The sequence below is a fragment of the Dunckerocampus dactyliophorus genome, chromosome 14, assembly GCF_027744805.1.
Source record: "Dunckerocampus dactyliophorus isolate RoL2022-P2 chromosome 14, RoL_Ddac_1.1, whole genome shotgun sequence".
Taxonomy (NCBI): domain Eukaryota; kingdom Metazoa; phylum Chordata; class Actinopteri; order Syngnathiformes; family Syngnathidae; genus Dunckerocampus; species Dunckerocampus dactyliophorus.
In genome coordinates this window covers 27,019,161-27,039,340 of record NC_072832.1, presented here as the reverse complement: position 1 = coordinate 27,039,340, position 20,180 = coordinate 27,019,161, and the positions used below count along the sequence as shown (strand labels likewise).

Here is a 20,180-nt window from a genome sequence, read left to right as displayed (position 1 = left end):
TGCTTTACATAAGAACAGTCGACGCTTACAGGTCGGAAACAATCACTTCAAAAGCAATTTTCCCACAGGAAATAACAAATGGAATTCATCTGTTCCAGGGCAGAGCTGCCGACGTTTGGTGTTTGCAATGCAGGAGAATGCGCCCCCTCCCCAGCTTTTGGGTTTGTGTCATATGAAATGTGCAGCATTATCTCCTCTTTTTCAACAAGACAACATGATTGGTTGGTGTCGCTTCTTGACGTTTGAGCGCATCAAATTATTACACAGATAGTAGTAAAAAAAACATTTAAATCAGGTGTCCAATGTGTTTCTCTATTGGCCCATGGCACAGTCTTGGTGCCGTGTCTTGATCGACAGCCAATGGGGTCCTCCGGCTCATTTTTTTGGGGGGTCTACCACTTGACTTTTTTGTTCCATCAGCCTCAGGATGTCTGAAGAAGTTTGAAACGTCTGTCTTACTGCGTCCAACCTCAGCTGCAATGGCGCGTTATGCAGCTCAACAGTCCCACCGCCTTCAAAGACAGAAAGCTTTTTTGCCTTTGCCATCAAGACATCATGACAGTGTGACACCTGACACTAAATCACTTTCAATCCACATTTTTGTCAAGATTGTGCCTTTTAAAGGCTGCGCTCTTCAACTTTTGATGACCAGTCTATTTCCCTTTTAATGCTTCTGTGCAATAAATTGCTTTTTTGTCTCACTCCCGTTTCTTCTTTTTGCCTTTTGAAACTTTGCTTAGGAGTGTACAGAACCTCTTCGCATATCTACAGTACATGTGTTGCTTTACAAAATATCAAAGTGGCAAAGTTTTTCGCTGGAAAAGGTTTGGACACCCCTGATGTAAATGACCTCAATGAATACGTTACTTGGAATGAATTAACAGCTACTTTTACTTTCACTGACAACATAATTGTTGCAGCGAGATCAACAGACACCACCTTCTTGTTTTGCTATGAGTTATTTCATGAATTGAATAGTGTTCCTCGCCTGCTTTATCAAAATGCTGCCACTTGCAACTTTTTTTGGCTTCATTTTGGCTTATTTTGCAGGCGTGGTCATGCAGAAAAGCAGGTGAGAAACGCTACTGAATTCAAGAAACAACTGATGGCAAAACAGGAAGGTGGTGTCTCTGTTGATCTCGCTGCAACATCGTGTCTTTGGCAACAATCACGTCTTCGAAGCTTAAATGTTAAATTATCCCTGTCATTCCTCATTTAGATGCATTCAAAAATATATATGTAATGGATAGAACAGGTTCATGACGCTCAACGAGGTTCCACTGTATTTCTTTTGATGCCAGAGCCTTCATGCAATCATGCAAGCACAGCTTACCCGCAGACCGAAATACAGCAGGAAGAAGACGTTGAAGGCCATGTCGATCTGTAACGTGAAGTCTTTGTAGAAGTTCTGGCAGGATTCTATAGGGCTGGAAGATAGAAAAAGACATGAGCACAAGACTCAAGGATGATTCTCATCAGCGCCTCCTTTCTTTCTTTATGATAAAAACACACACTTGCAGTGCGGACTGCTAAGGGTGAAAATGTCTATAAGAGGTGTATGTTTGTGTGTACAGTATGTTCTCCCTTATCAAGAAATTGGACTCTATCCAAAGTCATCTAGATTTAGCTGTTATTTTGGGAACATATGTTTTGTCATACGGTGGCCAGGGGTGTGTGTTTATGTGTGTTTATTCGATGTACGGTGTTTTAGAGACGGTGTTTATTTTTACACATGCTTGAATGAACGCATCGCATGGGTACTTGTGTGTTACAAAAAGGAATAGAATGCATCATGGTTATTTGAGGCATGGTGTTTTTTTTGTTGCTTATATGGTTGTCGAGGGCCCGACGCATATGAACGCATTCAAAACCAAAGACGTAGTTATACATTTTTATAAACCCGAACGCCCGATCCCAACAATGTCTCCCACATTTTTTTTTGCACTAGAGGAAAAAGAGGTGATGACGCAACTCCCCACGAATGAGCAATTTTAAGCCATAAAAACGGCCACAAGGTGGCAGACAGATAAGAGCTTGGCAAAAACACATGACAGGAAGGAGGAAGTAAGAGAGCGTGGACGACTGTAACGTACAGAAGGTTACGTGTTGTGGGGACATTTTAACGCATGCACACGCACACACGTGCACACATAGTTCAGTTCCAAATGTGAAAATTGTAAATAGTTCATGGTGTTATATTTGTAAATAAATTGCTATTTTGATGTAAAACAACCCTTTTTGTGTTGTTTATGTTGGTATAGTTGTTTAGATATTTCAGCTGTCACAAAAGTAAAACATATTTGTGTCAAAGTGAAAGTTATGCTTGGAATGTATCTTTTCACAAAAAGCTGGTTTTCTCCTTTTTCTCGTTAGGAACTGATATTTTCCTGAAACTTACCTACGTTCTACTGCTGACTACTAAAGAACTCCTTCTTTTGGTAGGTTCCATGTTTACATAGCCTTAGAACACAATATTCTGTGTGCCTTGAAAGACCAGTCCAAACCGTCTAAAATGGCCAGCACTGATAGGACTGTCTTGTGAAAAACGGCTGAGATTGAATGAGTTAAAGTTGAGGCCATCTGGCAAGATTCCCCCGCTTAAAACACCTTACAAGGCATCTTTTAAACCAACAGAGATATCCCTTGATATGACAGATGCTCCACTCTGCAAAATACACTGCATCATCTCCGTTTGAGAGGAGCTAGCAGCAGCTAACCAGATGTTTTGGGGGTTTTTGTGCCCGGCCTGTCATAATATCCATTTTCATGTTTACCCTGTGATGATGAACCATTAACGAGGGGGGCAAAAAGCAATCACAGGCAGTAACCACCCCATTCATCACTTGGACATGTGCCTATAATCATTTGCTCCTTCGGAAAGGGGAAATCCTCCCTCTCGTCGGAATATCATGAATATGCATCATGGCTTACTGGGATAAATGCGACCTTTGGGAATGTGCAGATTGACTGGCGGGCACGACAAAACTACACAATCTCATTTGTTGTAGTGGAACACTGAAGTACTGACTGTACTGTATGTATGGAACCCTGTGGCAGGGACGCAGTGAGACATTCATGATTGAATTTACTGCGTAATGATCTCCAGAAGTAGCGGAGTGTCATGCCAGAGAGGGCATATCGCTCCGAAAGGATGATCCAACCTCTTAAATCCTGCTGTTCTTCTCCCGCATGTCCTTAGGATTGTTCTGCTCTTTGAAATGATGTCCAAGTCTTGCCAATGTCCAAGGAAATTCTGTTTTTTAACATTTCTTTCACCACTAGTTGGCATTGTGACTCACAAAAAAACGAGAATGAGTTATTCAAGTTTCGTGGTTCATCGAGAGTCATCAGACCTTGAGGCCTTGTCAAGGCAGCAGACAATGACGAAAGTTGATTTGCTTCTAAATTTAGCATTGCGCATGTGTCTGGTACACCTGGTTCACATTTAGTAGCAATGAGACAAATTATGTTGGACGAGTTTGAGTTTGTGTGCAAGCCCTGCAAATGGCCAAACTGTCCTCTTCGGCACAAAATGGTCAAATTCCTGTGCATGTGCAGTATTTGGCTTTGATTTCAACTTAGGTTTATGAGAGAATGATCCAACTTCTAATTCCCGCTGTCCGTCACGCGTACATCCACAGAAATGTTCTGCTCTTCACGGTGATGTAAAAGCCTTGCCAATGTCCAAGGAAACTTCTTTTTTAGATTTTCCATCACCACTAGTTGAAGTTGTCCATCCATCCATCCATCCATCCATCCATCCATCCATCCATCCATCCATTTCCTATGTCGCTTCTCCTCATTAGGGTGGCGGGGTTATGCTGGAGCCTATCCCAGCTGACTTCGGGGGAGAGGCGGTGTACACCCTGGACTGATCGCCAGCCAATCACAGGGCACAACAAACCTTGATGCCGTGTCATGCCTGCAGACAACGACGAAAAACTGAATTGCTTCCAAATTGAGCATTGCGCACGTGTCTGGTATAGCTGGTTCAAATTTAGCAGCAATCGGGCTAATTGTCTTGGACAAGTTGGAGTTTTTGTGCACACCCTGCGAACGGCCAAAATGACCCCAAAATGGCCTCTTTGGGGCAAAATGGTCAACTTCCCGTGCATGTCCAGTGTTTGGCTTTGAAGTTCATGTTCAGTATCAGCCGCTCCGAGACAATGATGCAACTTCTAATTCCCGCCGTCCGTCCCGGGCATATCCTTGGGACTGTTCTGCTCTTTAGGATGACGTAAAAGCCTCGCCAATGTCCAAAGAAATTAGAACAGCTCGCCGTTTTGCGGCAATTGTTAAAAATAAACGCTTTGATTCGGAAGAAAGGCAATTTCCTCGCAATCAGATTTTGGGTTAAAGGTTAATTTGCGTCTGTGCCCTGCAAGGAGTTGCCCTAAATTTTCAATTACAAACTCATGCATCAAACACCAATGAGTCATATTTTTTTTCCTCCCCATATAACCCGCAGGTTGAGATTGTCCACACATCCATAAACAAAATTGACAATTTCCTCCATTCGCTCCTAAAAAAAAAAAAAAAAAAAAGTCTTGCTTGCAAGAACATGTGAGCCCACATAGACACAGATGGTGCACAGTCAAGACACCATTTGGAGTGGTCACTGTGGCGCTCCGCCCTTGGGCTCAGCTCTGGCCTAATTCTGACTAACTGCTCATCTCGAGTCATATGACCCAAAGCATTCTCAATAACCCGACAAGAGCGTGGCAGAATGCAGCACGGGCTTCACCGGTCAGTCAGCTTGACTTTGCATCACGCGAAAAGCAGGGAAAGCTTTAGTTTAGTCATTATTGAATGTCAAATGCCATTATTAACTCAAGTGTATGGTGAGGGCTTTCACAGCCTTAAAACATATATAATCCTTGGGAAAAAAGTTGGCTACTTTGCGGATTTCACTTATGGCGGGCTATTTTGGGAACCTAAACGAGGGAACACTGTATACCAGACAATAACTTACCTTATCAATATTAAATTTGTATATATGAGCATAATTACCCTGTATTACCCTGTCGTCATTTCCAATAGTCATGGAAATGATGACAGTATTATTGCACCAGATTGCGTTATCTCATCTCGTGGCAGAGTTTCCAACAGGAAAAGCGCGTAAAACAAGTCCAAAAAAAATCCTAATCGCTGCGTGTGGGTGTCTCTTAACGACACGCAGTCACATGGGATTCCTGGCCACAAGCTGCCAGCATCCCGTGGAAAATAGCCCACGGCCCACCACGGCTCTTATTACTCCTTTAAACCCTGGCACAGCCGGGGGGCTTAAAAAGAAACGTCGTGATGGCAAGGAGAGAGACATGCTGAAAGAAAGGAGAGAGATGAAAGACGGAAAGAGAGGTGACACAGTGAAGGGAAGACGGTGCATCAGAGCGCGTGTGTGTACGTGCCGCATCCTCTTCGGGCAAGATGCAAATAAATGCCTCTCAATCCTGGGGACTCCAAAGCTTCTATAAAAAGCTCCCGTATTCTGTTTATATTTGTGAATGCCCCAAAAAACCCAGAAAACCCCGTGAAAAAAAATAAAAAACTCATGCTGCTCTCGGTCTAACCCCCACGGCCGCCGATTAGCATACACACATTTGCATACACACAAACGCCACATACACAGCACACACATTCCCGAAGGGAACGCTGCGGAGGACATTGGTCTATTTCAGGGCACAACGTACACATACTGCATGTAAATCCTCATTTGTCCACAAGGGCAAGAACTTGGTCTGATTATGATGCTTTAAAATAGCCACAAATGCCTCGGCTGAGACAATAGGCCTTTGTTTGCCCTACAGCGCGACCTTGGCAAGCCGCAGGGCTAACAGTGAGGGATTTCGCCGCCGATATACCATAATGCATCACACTAATGAATGTTTTCATTCACCGCCCACCCCCGCCTTGCAGAGTAACCGCTATTTTGAAAACGATTTAGGCCTAATCAGTAAATGTCTGCCTCTTCTCTGCGACTTAGCGTGGGGGGGGGCGTCTGGGAAGCCGAGAGAATGACAGGTCGGTACTTAAATAATTCACTTAGGTCAAAGCAAAAATAGCACCTACAAGGGCGATGGATGAATACATCATCCCCAAAGGAGGCTAAGAAAAGAACCGCGCCCGCCGAAAATCTGCGAAAGCCTCGACCGGAGAAAGATGGCGTTTACAGTATTTATAGGAACAGCTTGGCAGTACAATCAGCTCCCTCACTGTTTTGGTTTTTCTATGAAGAAAATAACGTTTACAGTCAAGCATCAATCACTTGTCTTCATAACACACACCCATAAGGAAGTCAATGTCCGGGTTGTTGCACCCATTCACCCATTTTCTGTCCCGCTTGTCCTCACTAGGGTGGTAAGTTAGAGCTACTTTCAATCAAATATAGGAATAATATCAATGGTTATGTCACGTTTGCTTTATGAGCCCTTTCATGTCTTAGTTCCTGTTCCATGCCCTTATTTTGATACTACTTCCATTTCTGCTCCGCTCTGTGTTTCCCTGCTTTGCTTTTCTGTTCTCTCGCACCTGCTAATTTTAGTTCCGCTCCTATTTAGTTCAGGTGCGCGTGCCTTAGGTTGTCGGAGCGTCGACTGCGTTTGTCAGCTATTCGTCATAAAATGTACTTTCACCTGCTTTTGCATCCTGCTCTCTGCAAGCTCGGGGCCGTCGCCACAACGCCAACATGCCGAAACGTGAGAGAATGCTCCGACCACTAAAAGAGCACGCACCTGAGCTAAATAGGAGCATAACTAAAATTAGCTGCAAGTGCGTGAAAACAGAAAAGCAGTTGATACGATACGATACGATACGATACGATACGATACGATACGATACGATACGATACGATACGATACGATGCGATGCGATGCGATGCGATGCGATGCGATGCGATGCGATGCGATGCGATGCGATGCGATGCGATGCGATGCGATGCGATACGATACGATACATGATATGATATATGATATATAATATGATATATGATATGATATATGATATGATATATGATATATGATATATGATATGATATATGATATATGATAGATGATATGATATATGATATGATATGACATATGATATGATATGATATATGATAAATGATATGATATGATATATGATATATGATATATGATATGATATATGATATATGATATATGATATGATATATGATATGATATATGATATGATATATGATATGATATATGATATATGACATGATATATGATATATGATATGATATGATATTCAAATTTAAATCGTATTATAATTAAAACAATATTCCTTAGACATTTCAAATGATTGCTTTAATTGAATGAAACATTTTTAACATTTGTATTCATTGATTTAATGTTTTATTCGTCATTTTCATAATGCTACAATGTAATATTCCGCCCCAATTCCTTTTTATATTGAAATATTCTCCACCACATTTCTAATACAAGCTTTCACAAATCATTTCATTAATTGCACTTGCTGATTTTATTATTAACTATTATATTATTAATGTATTGTTTAATTTATTATTCCTTTATTATTCTTATTCTTGTTGAATTTAAATATTATTATAATAAAGATATTCCGTATCCCACCCAAATTATTGCTTTAATTGAATTAAATTAGATTTCTATTCATTAATGTAAATGCAAATTATGACTTTTATAATAATACAGTTTCATATTATTACATATTTCCTTTCATAATAATAATAGAATCGATTTTATAGCGCTTTTAAGGCACCCAAAGCACTTCACAATTATTCATCCGCTCGTCAGTCACACACTGGTGGTGGTAATCTACATCTGTAGCTACAGCTGCCCTGGGGTAGTCTGACGAAAACGTGGCTGCCAATTTGCAGCTACGGCCTCTCCGGCCCCCACCAAACATTCATTCGCATTCATACAGCATTGGTGTGTGGGCAGCACTGGAGGCAAGGTGGGTGAGCTTCCAGTTTGTGGCCCCTATATTATTCCATAATTCCTTTTACACTTCATTTTGATTGAATCTTTTGTCCTGGTTTTATTATTATTAGTAGTAGTAGTATACATTTGCAATAATATAATTGAACAATATACTGTTATGTTGAAATATTCTCCACCACGTTTCTAACACAAATGATTGCATATGTTGCACTAAAAATAATGAAATAAAAAAGATGACTTGGCTGCTTGCTGTGCTTTCCCCTTTGTACTAAAAATAGCTCGTTCCCTCTGCATTGTGGGATACCACACCACTGCCGCCTCCTCCTCCTCATCCATACAGCAATGGTGACTTTGATTAACAACAAAAAAAGGGCAGAGCCATTCGTCACAAAACTGCCGACTGCCGCCGCCTATTAGCAACAGAGACATTCCTATCATTCGATTTTTAATTAGCAGCTCCTATCTCATTAGAAGATTCATTTGGGCTGTTTTACTAGCGACATGATGTACCGTCTCACACTCTAAATGAAAATATTCATTCACGTGCTTCACTTGCCCCGCCAAACGTGACCCAAATAATGCTCCTTCATGCGGTACCTCCTTCACTCCGCAGGGGGCAGTAGCGAAGCGTACGCGACGCAATGAAGCAGCGGTAGAAGAAGACGGCTGGCGATATGTATTATTCTACACTGGTCACTAGGTGTCAGTAATGTTACACGGATAACTATGGCAGGAAGTACTATACAGAACAGGAAGTTAAAAAAAACAACAAGATTCAAGATTCAAGAGAGTTTTATTGTCATGTGCAAGGAATGCTACCAATGCTAACGTGTGAGTTTTTATTATGTCTCATTATGTAATGGGTATTAGGAGTGTAAAGGTAAATATAGGGGTGTTATTTCATGTCTAGAGGGCTCTAATTATGTTAAAACCATATTTAGAAGGTCAGGTTTCCATGGTTATGCTCTAACTACAAAAAAATAATAAGGAATCACTTATCACGGCCGGGTCTGCAACCAGTTACCGCAATTCCTGCTACTTTTTTCCAAAATGTTTAACCCTGCGGTTTATACAGCGATGCGGCTAATTTACGGTTCAGTTGTAATCTCGTGACATCTCCTTTACTTCAGAACTACAAATGACTGTTTAAATACTGTGCCACTCGCGAGTCAGTGAGGAAAAGGTCGCTCTTTCATTAGCAGGAGCTATCAGTGCGCTCACAACAAGCTTGTCAACCCACTGGAAATTGCAGGAGGTCATTATATATAACAGTATAACAACATAACAGTCTGACTTACCAAGAACAATGCTGAATTCACCCCACAGCAACTCAACACTCCAAAAGTATACCCCAAAAATATACAAACATGTACCAATACCAAGTTTAAAATGAAAAAAAAAACAGCGTTTTAAAGTTTTCCCATAAGACATTGAACCTGAGCAACGCATTCATTGGGGCGCTGCAATGACGCCAGCCTCCCTCTGGGCTCTGTGCTCCGGGCTCCTCTGGCTCACTCTGGTGGACAGAGGCAGCATTGCAGTGCCATCCATCTTTGTTGCTTGTCCTCCAATGAACTGCTCTTCCGGCAGTAATGCATTATGCGTAGATGTTAAAATAGCTGTTGTTTGCTATTTTAAACTCGCATCGGCACATGTTTGTATATTTAGTAGGTATACCTTTTGAGTGTTAAGTTGTGTTTAATGTAAGATGAAACCGTGAGTCACTGTTCTGTTCAATTTCCGATGGGTTGACAAGCTCGTTGTGAGTTTATTCACAGCTCATGATTGGCTCCTGTCAAATAAAGAGCTGCCTGGTCCTCACCGACTCGTGCGCACCACAATATGTCATTTTATGACATGGACACGTGTCATAAATCACGTAGACGCGGTTTGGAGAAACGCCTTCTCCAGCCTGCTAGCCTGGAGTGCTAGCCCGACAACCAGGCTAAAGGCTACACCGTGACTCCCATTCCACCTGCTCATCAGTGATCTTACATTACCATTCATTAGTAGGGAGCACCTGTCACTTTGATTTGGTTCATAGTTTTATGAAAGTGAATAGTTTGCAGACAGCTTATTCAGTAATCAAAAATACAAAATAAAAATAAACAAGGTGACATCAAAGAGTTGAATGTGTTTTATGTGTGTGAATGGAATGGTGTCGGCTACTAATAACGTCTTCTAATGGTTACACGCTCCTCTGTGATCCAAACGGGGACCTCAGTGCCAGGTACTGTCAACACCCCAGGAAGGAGGTCCGTATTTAGGCGCGTCTAAGGTCTGCCAAGCCCTGCAAGCTCCGTTACCCCATGAATTAGTCATTGGCAACCGTCTCTTTTTCCAGTGTTGACACTGATCGCACGCTAATGGTCGAGTTACAGGTGCAGGTTTGTGTGGCCTTGACGCACGCGTGCCGCGACCGGCGGAATATAGAAGCAGGAAGTGGAGCAGGAACAAGGGCGTCCCTTTAAAAGCAGCCCGCGGAGACTTTGTCCTACATTCGTCTTTATTTGTTTGATGGGAGCACCGAAGAGGAAAGAATAAAGAGATGAGGAATGGACGAAGGTGTCCGAGCCGATGCGGGCAGGGAGGGGATGTATCGAGCATAGAAATTGCGTGTGTAGAAGCAGACAAAGGCTGAATTCTAGCACGTCACGTGCACCGATTGAGTGGTAAACAAACTCTTTTGCAACAACAAACAGATGGCGCTCATTCTCATAAACAAGACCTCTCAGCCACGGCATATTTCACTGCTTAATGACCGCTTCCGGCCTCGTTGGCCGCAACAAACCATTCAGTCTTCGGAACTGGAGGCTACCTGATTTTCATATTTGTTGTGGGGCTTTTGGCCGACAGGACAAAAGTCCACGTTCTTCTACAGCACTATAATACAAGTCTGAATGACCCTTTGGCACAATATGTTGGCGTCATTTAACAGTAAATAGACAAGCACAAAAGAAATGCATTTTGGTGGAAAAAGAAAGTGGATCAAGGTGCAGACACTGGGGTGTATATTTAACAATGGAGGGACTATGGCATCAATCAAGCAGCCCAACCCCCAGTTATAGTATATGAACAACAAGTGTTTATATTTTCATATTTCATGTTTAATCAAACATTATTCTGTCCTTTAATTTATTTGCATTTTTCATAAAAAAAAATTAAATAGTCTGCATCTCAAATTATTGCATTAAGTGTTCTTAAATCTTTGTTAAAATGTATTTATTTGATGTATTATGAATTCTTTTTACAATAGTAAATATAATTTTAGTTAGGGTTTGGGTATTTTTTGTATTATTATTAGTAGTAGTTGTAGTAGTAGTATTATTAATTTACTTTTTATTATTGTAAAACATTAAATATTCCCCATCTCAAATTCTCGCATTAACTATACTTAATTTAATGTATTAAGTAAAAATAATTTCATTAGGATTAGGGTAATATTGTATTTTTATTTTGTCTTATTATTATTATTATTATTATTTTATTTAAATTGCACAAAAATAAAACATTAAATATTCTCCATCTGAAAATACTGCATTACCGTAAGTACACTTACATCTATTTTTATGTATTTATTTAATGTATTAATAGTTATTTTCATCAGAACAAAGACATTTTTCATAAGAATAAAAATCATTTTAGTTAGGGTTAGGGTTTAGGATCATTTATGTATTTTTATGTTCTATCATTATTATTATTATTTTATTGACATTTTATTATATTAAAACATTTAAGATTCCCCATCTCTAATGATCGCATTGCATGCAACTGTATGTCAACATTTGTATTCATTTATTTGTTTCATGTATGATGAATTACTTTTAGAATGGTAAATGTAACTTTATTTAATAATAGGGTAACAGAGCAATAGTCACAATCATACACTTTTGTGAACAGTTTGGCCTCAGCAGCATACAAACCTACAAAGACGCTATAAAAACACCGAGGGTGCATCTATTGTAGTTTATATCATGTCATCGTTGCCAAAAACAGCAAGCCCAAGGCTTTAGTGGAGTACAAACGTTCAAGTCAAACGTTGGAAATGTTTTTCTAAGCATTCAAGTGCATTTTTGTTCCTAAATAATTGATTTCGGAGAAATAATACATAGACTCAACCATGTTTCTGTCCTAACTCCTAATTCTCGATGCATACGCACCACAAATAGTTGAAATATTTATTCTTGAGGTCACTTGTTGCTAGGCAGAACTCAAACAAAAATGATCAAACATGCTTTTTTTCTTAGCAGCTTTGCTGCCTCACAAAGCAAAGAAAGGACGGGGAGAGGCGGCAGGATAACAAGAAGTCAGACATCAAACCAGTTAAACGATAAGTAGATACATTTTGATCGGCACACATTCGATTCCCAACGTAATCTATGAATGAATGAAGGATGAAGTTCTGTGACTTCATCCACAAGCAGCCTCGTGCCGTTAGCGCTCCATGAGGGCTCTGATGGCTTTTCAGCCCCACAGTGCCTCCAACACACAAGCGTCAATATTTACAAGGCTAATTACGATCATTAAAAGCAAGTCTGCAATCATTGTTTTGTTTTTTGCTGGTGTTCAGCGCATGCAACAAAGGCAAATGAGAGTATTTTTAGAAGAGGGTATGAATTTGTGGCGTAACGCTGCTTATTCGTCACGCGTCCGTGCGCATGCAAGGCCCCACACCAGGTGACCAGAACAAGAATGAGTCAATATTTGTGTTTCCTTGTGGCTCACGGAGAGAAAGAACTTGCTGTAAGTTTCAATGCAGCAGAAGAAGAGGCGTATCGCGTCACACGGCGAGCCCTGACGCCAGTGCTTCTGGGAGCTGAGAGGCAGAGGGACTTTCAAAGTAATGCATGCCAGTCAACACTTCAAAACAATAATAATAAATAATAAAATTTCCCGGGGGGAAAATGGGATCATCGACACAAAATTATAGTCCCCTCATTATTAGAGTATTTGAATTTCCTTCAATCAATAATCAATAAAGTACGTACTTATCTAAGGGATAGGCTCCTTATTTGGAGAAAGTAAGAAAGTGCTAGCCAACAGCTAGTTTGACGCACGCTGCAAACGGACAGCGACGTTCTCCCTCATGGTACCAACACAGAGTATTAATGAAGTACTACTACTACACTAATAATAATAATAATATTAATAATTAATTGATTTTAATATTTCTTTATTTACATTTTTTAACAAAATAAATACTTTCAAATAATTGAAATAATAAATCATTCATAATAATTGTTATATAATGTATTATTGTTTTTATAATATTGTGCAGCATAAAATGTGCCTTGCGGTAAGAATTACATAGCGGTACGTGTTTGTGGTTACTTGCTTTTCATGAGCAGTAGTTGCTTATGTGTTCCACCTACATGCTACGTGTCCTGCTATTTATTCAGAGCGTGAGTTAAGTTGATGTTCTGTTTGAAATGAAATGAGAGAAAATAATGGCGAGCCACCGGCTTCCAGAGCGCGGTAGTAAGGCTGCGGAGCGTATAGGATGTAACGGGTAAAGCTTGGCCGCGTTCGTCATGTAAAAGCCCTCAGAGTTGCTTGAACCTGCTCCGCTTTGATAAGAAGTCCCCCACAGAGGACTTAATCACAATATGGGGGGAAGGTGGGATTGAGGGCAATATGGACGGCTGCACTGATGGATTACGACATTCCCTGTGATGGAGGAAGGCAATACATTTAAAGTGCACCGCAATATACTGCACAATGTACGATATGTACAGTATGCACGTACAGCCCCCGGCTGCAAGAGCAGATCATGTTTGTGTTGCTTATTTAGCAACATGAGAAATATTAAATGTTGTACTGGCCTACATTACAGTTTGCAGACGTACCTGATGAAGCATCCAGCAAGTGGAAGAGCTAACTGGGGGTTTATTTTCAGAATTGGAAAGAACACAGCTGGTGATAATTGGAGACAGGCTTCCGAAATTATACATGACAAATTGTTTTATATTATTATAACTACTATTTATTCTATATGTATTGATTATATATTTTATTATTGACTTTATTATTGTTATTATTATTATTATATTTATTTAACAAATATTTGTACATTTTATTCATATTTTGGAGTGCATGGATAATTGCAAAGGGAAAATGTATATTGCTCAACAAAGCAACACATTAAATAAAAAAAGATATTTATTTATTTATTTTTCATCTGAACTATTATTTACTATATATTTATGTATTTGTTATATTTATTTTTTGCTATTATTATTATTATTATTAGTAGTAGTAGTAGTAGTAGTAGTAGTAGTAGTAGTATATTTAACTAATATTTTTTAAGTTGAATTTGGAGTGCATGAGAAAGTGTGAAAGGAAACCATACATTGCACAACATAGCAACACATTAAATAGAAACAAAAATAAATTAAAAAAATATTTTATTATTTTACCTGTTGTTTATTATAAACGTGTTTATTATATTTATTTTGATTTATTATTATATTATTTTAACAAATTATTAACGACAGTATTGCATTATTATTATATTATTTATTATTTGATTTATTATTATATTATTTTAAGAAATTATTAACAGAACTATTGCATTATTATTATATTATTTATTATTATACAGTATTATTTTAACAAATTATTAACAACAGTATTACATTATTATTATTATATCATTTAAGTAAAATGTTTTAAGTTGAATAATAATTTGGAGTGCATGCGAAAGTGCGAAAGGAAAATGTTGCTCAACACAGCAAAACACTACATTTTTTAAATAATGCATTTATCATTTTTTATTTTAACTACTATTTACTTTATATTTATTTATGTTATTATATTTATTTGTCTTTATTATTATATTATTTTAATAAAGTATTATTATTATTATTATAATTATTATTATATGTAACTAATATTTTTTAACTTTAATAGTATTTTGGTGTGCATGAGAACGTGTGAACGTGTGCGCCAACGCACATTGCGCAACACAGCGGTAACAGAACCGATGTTGTAATAGTGTTTAAAGAGCAAAGTACTCTGTCGACATGAATACCGCTCTAGTTCATTGTACACACACGTGTACGCCAACAGCAGAGAAGTGCCACCAACATTTTAAAGCGCTTGCAGAGATGCATAAAGCTGCTGCATGATACTTCAAATGCAGATACTGCCATTTTGTGGAGTTCATTTAAAGAAAGAAAATACATCAGGAGGTTGCCTACAGCCACAAGACACGCTATTCTTCAACTTTTGGACTCTTGGCGGTTAACTGGAGCATTTGCGGTGTAGCGTAAATCTATCCCACATCCCATATGGCCTAATAATAGTCATGCGTAGTTAACTCATTCAATCCCAGCCATGTTTCAAAAGACAACCCCTTCAGTGGCGGCCATTTTAGACCATTTTGACTGATCTCTCAAGGCACACAGAATATTGTGTTCTATGGTTATATAAACATGGAACCTACAAAAAGAAACATTAGACTTCGAGAGAAAAACAAAGTTTGTTTCTACCTTTTTCTGTTCTTTAGTAATCAGCAGTAAAACAGGAAAATATCAGTTCCTGACTAAAAAAAGGGAGAAAAAATGTTTTTTGTGAAAAGATACATTTCAAGCATAACTTTCGCTTTGACACAAATATGTTTTGCTTTTGTGACAGCTCAAATATCTAAACAGCTATACCACAACATAAACAACACAAAAAAGGGCTATTTTACATCAAAATAACAATGTATTTACAAATATAACACCATGAACTATTTGCAATTTTTACATTTGGAAATGAACTACGTGTGCATGTGTGTGCGCAGGGGTTAAAATTGCTCTGAAGTGAAAAAAAATGTAAAAGACGTATAAATACGTTGGAATGGTGCATTCGGGATTACAGAAAAGTATGAATACATCTTGTGGGTCTACATGTGTCTATATTATGTCTTATTTATGCCTTGTATGTCTTATTTCTGTCTTATTATGTCCACTATATTGGGTAATATGAGTGTAAAGGTGACTGACGGAGTGCTATTTCATGTCTAGAGGGCTCTAATAACGTTAAAAAGCATATTTAGAAGGTGGTTTCCTATGCTCTCACTAGCAAAATATTCCATTGATGAGTAAATGTCCAATTAACCGCGCTAAACGAGGCATTACTGTATGTCTTTGCAGCACCTATCAAACTTTTCATATTTATCACCAACACAAATGTACACTAGAATTTCAGTCGAGGATCAACCCCGTCCCAAAAAGTAGAACTCTCATACTTTGGAGGACTGGATGCGGTGCTGCAGTGGTTGTCGGAGCGATGCCAGGCAGGCAATGTGAAGCTGGGTGACTGCCAACCACGCCACCCCTCACTCATTTATTCACGCATACAACATACAGAGTAGCCGCCTGTCTGTGTTGCCATGGAAACTGACATGCCTCCCATTGACAAATCCTCCCGTGCAGCGTGTAGTGCGCGCATGTGGGTAAACATGTGCATTTCATAGGCTGTATTTAGGGCGATGCCATGTTTATTTTACTCATCATGGCTGCATAACAGGAGGAGGCATTTCCAATGTTCTCATAGGAAAAGTGAAGAAATGTGAGATACTTACTCAGAGGAGTCTATAAAGTATATTCCAAGCGCTCCGATGCTGAGTGCAAATACTAACACCACCTAAAACGACAAGAGAAGAAAGAAAAAAAGCATTTAAAGCATCGCAAAGCAGCACAGCAGATGCTTGTGATCTGTAATTAAATATTGGCTCGTCATCCTCAGGTTGCACGGTGATGGACAGTCTAACAAAGTTGGCTGTAAATAATGGATGCTCACCTTCATGTCAGCAAATACAACCTACTGAAGGCTGGCAGTGTCCAATCTCGCTAAGCAAACAAAGGAAACACATTTGTACAACCCAGCAGCGTCATTCCACTCACTCATGTCACGTGGATGCCATCCGCGCATTTTCCGTCTCATCTTGCGCAAGATTAAATCCAACTAGATGATGTCATGTCAGCAGACATTGCGTGAATGCGGAAGATCTGAAGCGAAACTGACATGCTTTGAAAATGTACTGTATGAAAGTTGAAAAGTAGAATGAATGTAGTTTGGAAGCTGAAGCGCTGAAACTGGGCTGAAATGCAGTGGAAATATGCATCAATGCAGAATGAATGTAGTTTGGAAGCTGAGCTGAAGAGCTCGACCGAAATGCTGTTAAAATGAATAAATGTTGAAATGTAGAATGTATGGAAGGTCTCTATAAGAAAAAATATAAACAGAATGTTGATATAATTGTATGAATCGTACTGTGATTATACAGGGCTTGAACTCACAACCTTCAGGAGAAGACAACCACTCCACTCAGCAGAACGGGAGTAGTTTTGGGGGGCCCAAGATAAATCACCTGTTCATTTTCAATGAATTTTGAAATATGAAATGACACTAAATGTGGGAATATTTTTGGAAAGTCTGAATAGATATCCTCCTTGTCCGGAGTGAGCTGAATATTTTGACGTTGGATTGGTTTGAAATGGTTGAGAATGAAGGAGGCGTTAGCGGAACAAAAAATGAGGCAGAAGAAGAGGAATTAGCAAAAGAATAAAAGCTGAAAAATGGTGCACAATTTTACACATGAAGCAGTTTCATTAGAAATGCTGAAGCGAAACTGGAATGATCGAACCAGCAACCATTAGTCACCAGGAGTGACCCGCGCTTGCGCTACGCCACATACGTACGTTGAGTAATCCCTCGTTTATGGCGGTTAATTGATTCCAAACCCAAGTGAATTTCTACCAAGTAGGATTCAATATTAATAAATTGAATATTTTCATAGTTGTGGCATAGAAAACCTGTTAATGATCTTCTAAATAGGGTTTTTAACATTATTAGAGCCCTCTAGACATGAATCAACACCCCTAGAGTCACCATCACACTCCTCTTACCCAATATAGTTGATATAATCAGAGAAAATAAAACATATTACACATAAATAAGATACCATGGACTCACACGTTAGCAATTGCTTGTTGTTGTTTTTTCTGGACAGTGTACTTCCTTGTGGCTTCCAATGGCTTTACGCTCGTGTTACCCAAAACGGTAGACAGAATAACAGTTAATAAGCCTTATCAATAAAACTGCTCCAGCAGTGTTACAGTAAATGTGTTCCCTACGGAACCTTAGTGATGAGTCTAGTGCCTGTATCACCAAACACCGACACCTAGTGGCCAATGTAGAATACAGTACTATATTCACAATTACAATGCTTCTTGTGCCTATTGTATTTGCATTTGTATTTTAGTTCATTTCGTGAGACCATTTAGCCATTTTATGCTTGAAAATGCTTAATTTAGGCCAAGAGTAAATACAATTTGTTTAAAAATGATTTTTTTTTTCTAATAATAGGCCGTATTAAACCACGAAACAGTGATCATTTATTAGTTAATTTTTGAAAACCTGCAATACAGCGAGGGTGCGATAATCAAACCACGATACTGCGAGGGATGATTGTATTGCACATGCGTGGTAGAAAACGTGTTGCCTGACGTTTACAATCTGTAAATGCCGCTAAATAGACTGACGGATGACGCAAATCGAGCTTCCTAAAACGTGACTGTCGGCAAATAGGTCGACCAAACGGAGACGCCTTCTGTGCATACGTAGAACCGATCGTGTTTCCGGCACGGCTCGTGTAACGACAGCCATGCCGCCGTGCACAGAATGAGCAGAACGTTTCACGTCATGCTAAATGTAAAATGAATTTCCACCAATACGGGGCGTCATTGAAATTGTCGACTCATTTTCAATGGGAAAAATGTCACCAAACAGATTATGGAAAAAGTCCTGATTGATAGCCTACATGTCTTGAATGAGCTGAACATTTTGACGTTGGAATGGTTGGAAGCTATCGCGGGCCAAAAAATGGCGGAATGCATTATGTTGGAATGTAAAAAAAATGCAAAATGGTTGCTGAAATGTACAAATGTGTTGAACCATTACATGAGGACTGAGGATCGAACTAGCAACCATCGGGTTAGGAGACAACTAATCTACCACCTGAGCCATGTCATCTTGTAGAATAAATGGAATGTTCCAGTTATGGAAAATAATTTTTCACAAATGGGGGGCGACATTTGTCCATTCGTTTTTAGCTGACAAAAAGCGGTGGAATGTGAAATTTTGGAAAGTAAAAATGCAGATTGAATGTCGAAACAAGTTAAATTATTACAGCTGGATTGAGGATCGAACCAGCAACCACCGGATTGGGAAACCCCTCAGCCATGTCACCCTGTAGGAAAAGCAAAATGTCACACTAATGGAAAATGGAAAATGATTTTCCACCAGTAGGGGGTGCGAAAAAAAGCCCATTCATTTTCAAGGGCAAAATCCTCACAAATCCTCCTCCTGTCATTGGTGGTTTCCACTGGCACAATTCAACTTGATGCACAGTGTATGAAAAAAAACAAATAAATAAATAAAGGCAGTGAACATGCATTTAAAAAATGAGGAATAAATAAATAAATAAATACAGTAGTATGAAGAAATGGTATAATGTATAAATAAATGCCATGCATCCAAAAGTGGAAAGACATCACTGCAACGTCACAGCAATCATCTTCCAAATGATGCACAATAGTCTTCTATTCATCCCGTTCAACAATAGAAGCCCACTGTTCATCCATTATGGATGATGGAGCTTGATTACTTTTCCTGCGATGACCCTTTAGATTGATCCAACGCTTTGTGCTCCAGGTATTAAGCACTTGGCTTGCATTTTTAATGGCTTTGACGCTTGGATGCAGCATGGTGGCCAGCCTGGGCACATTGTTGCGCCAGGCAGAATAACCTTACATGACAAACACATCATTGACACACACACACACACACAATAGACGGTGTGTGGTTCAAGATGGAAGACGATAACATCTTGGAAGAAAACAGGCTGGGAAGCTGCTGTTGTGTAGTCCCATACGTACGTTTTATGGCTAACAGGTGAGCATAACGGTGAAAACTGCTACTGTATTGTGCACAAGGACTGCTTCATGTCAATGAAAAGATGCAACAAGCCAAAAATTCAGCAAAAATAAAGACAAATGCTGTCGCTCCTCACAGAAAACGTGCAAATGTCCATCTGCAAACATCGAGCATGCATTTAAATTGAGCATACAGGACGATGACATCTCCATGACCGTACTCCGCTAGCGTCAGAGCACCATTTGCTGTTTGATGTTTATTTTGTCCAAAAAATAACAGAACACCAAGGAAGATGTAAAATCGTAAGAAAATACAGGAGGTAAAAATAAAAAT

At 39.3% G+C, this 20,180-nt stretch overlaps 1 protein-coding gene across 35 annotated transcripts in view; it reads right to left on the bottom strand.

Moving 5' to 3' along the window:
• kcnma1a (potassium large conductance calcium-activated channel, subfamily M, alpha member 1a) overlaps window positions 1–20,180 on the bottom strand; it is a 264,345-nt gene that overhangs the window by 123,431 nt on the left and 120,734 nt on the right. For all 35 annotated transcript variants that reach the window (XM_054799657.1, XM_054799671.1, XM_054799666.1 and 32 more), the window contains exons 3-4: window positions 16,492–16,553; window positions 1,334–1,427 (exon numbers count right to left, since the gene is read on the bottom strand). In XM_054799657.1, the coding sequence (XP_054655632.1) occupies window positions 1,334–1,427; window positions 16,492–16,553 (156 nt within the window). The remainder of the gene's footprint in view (window positions 1–1,333; window positions 1,428–16,491; window positions 16,554–20,180) is intronic.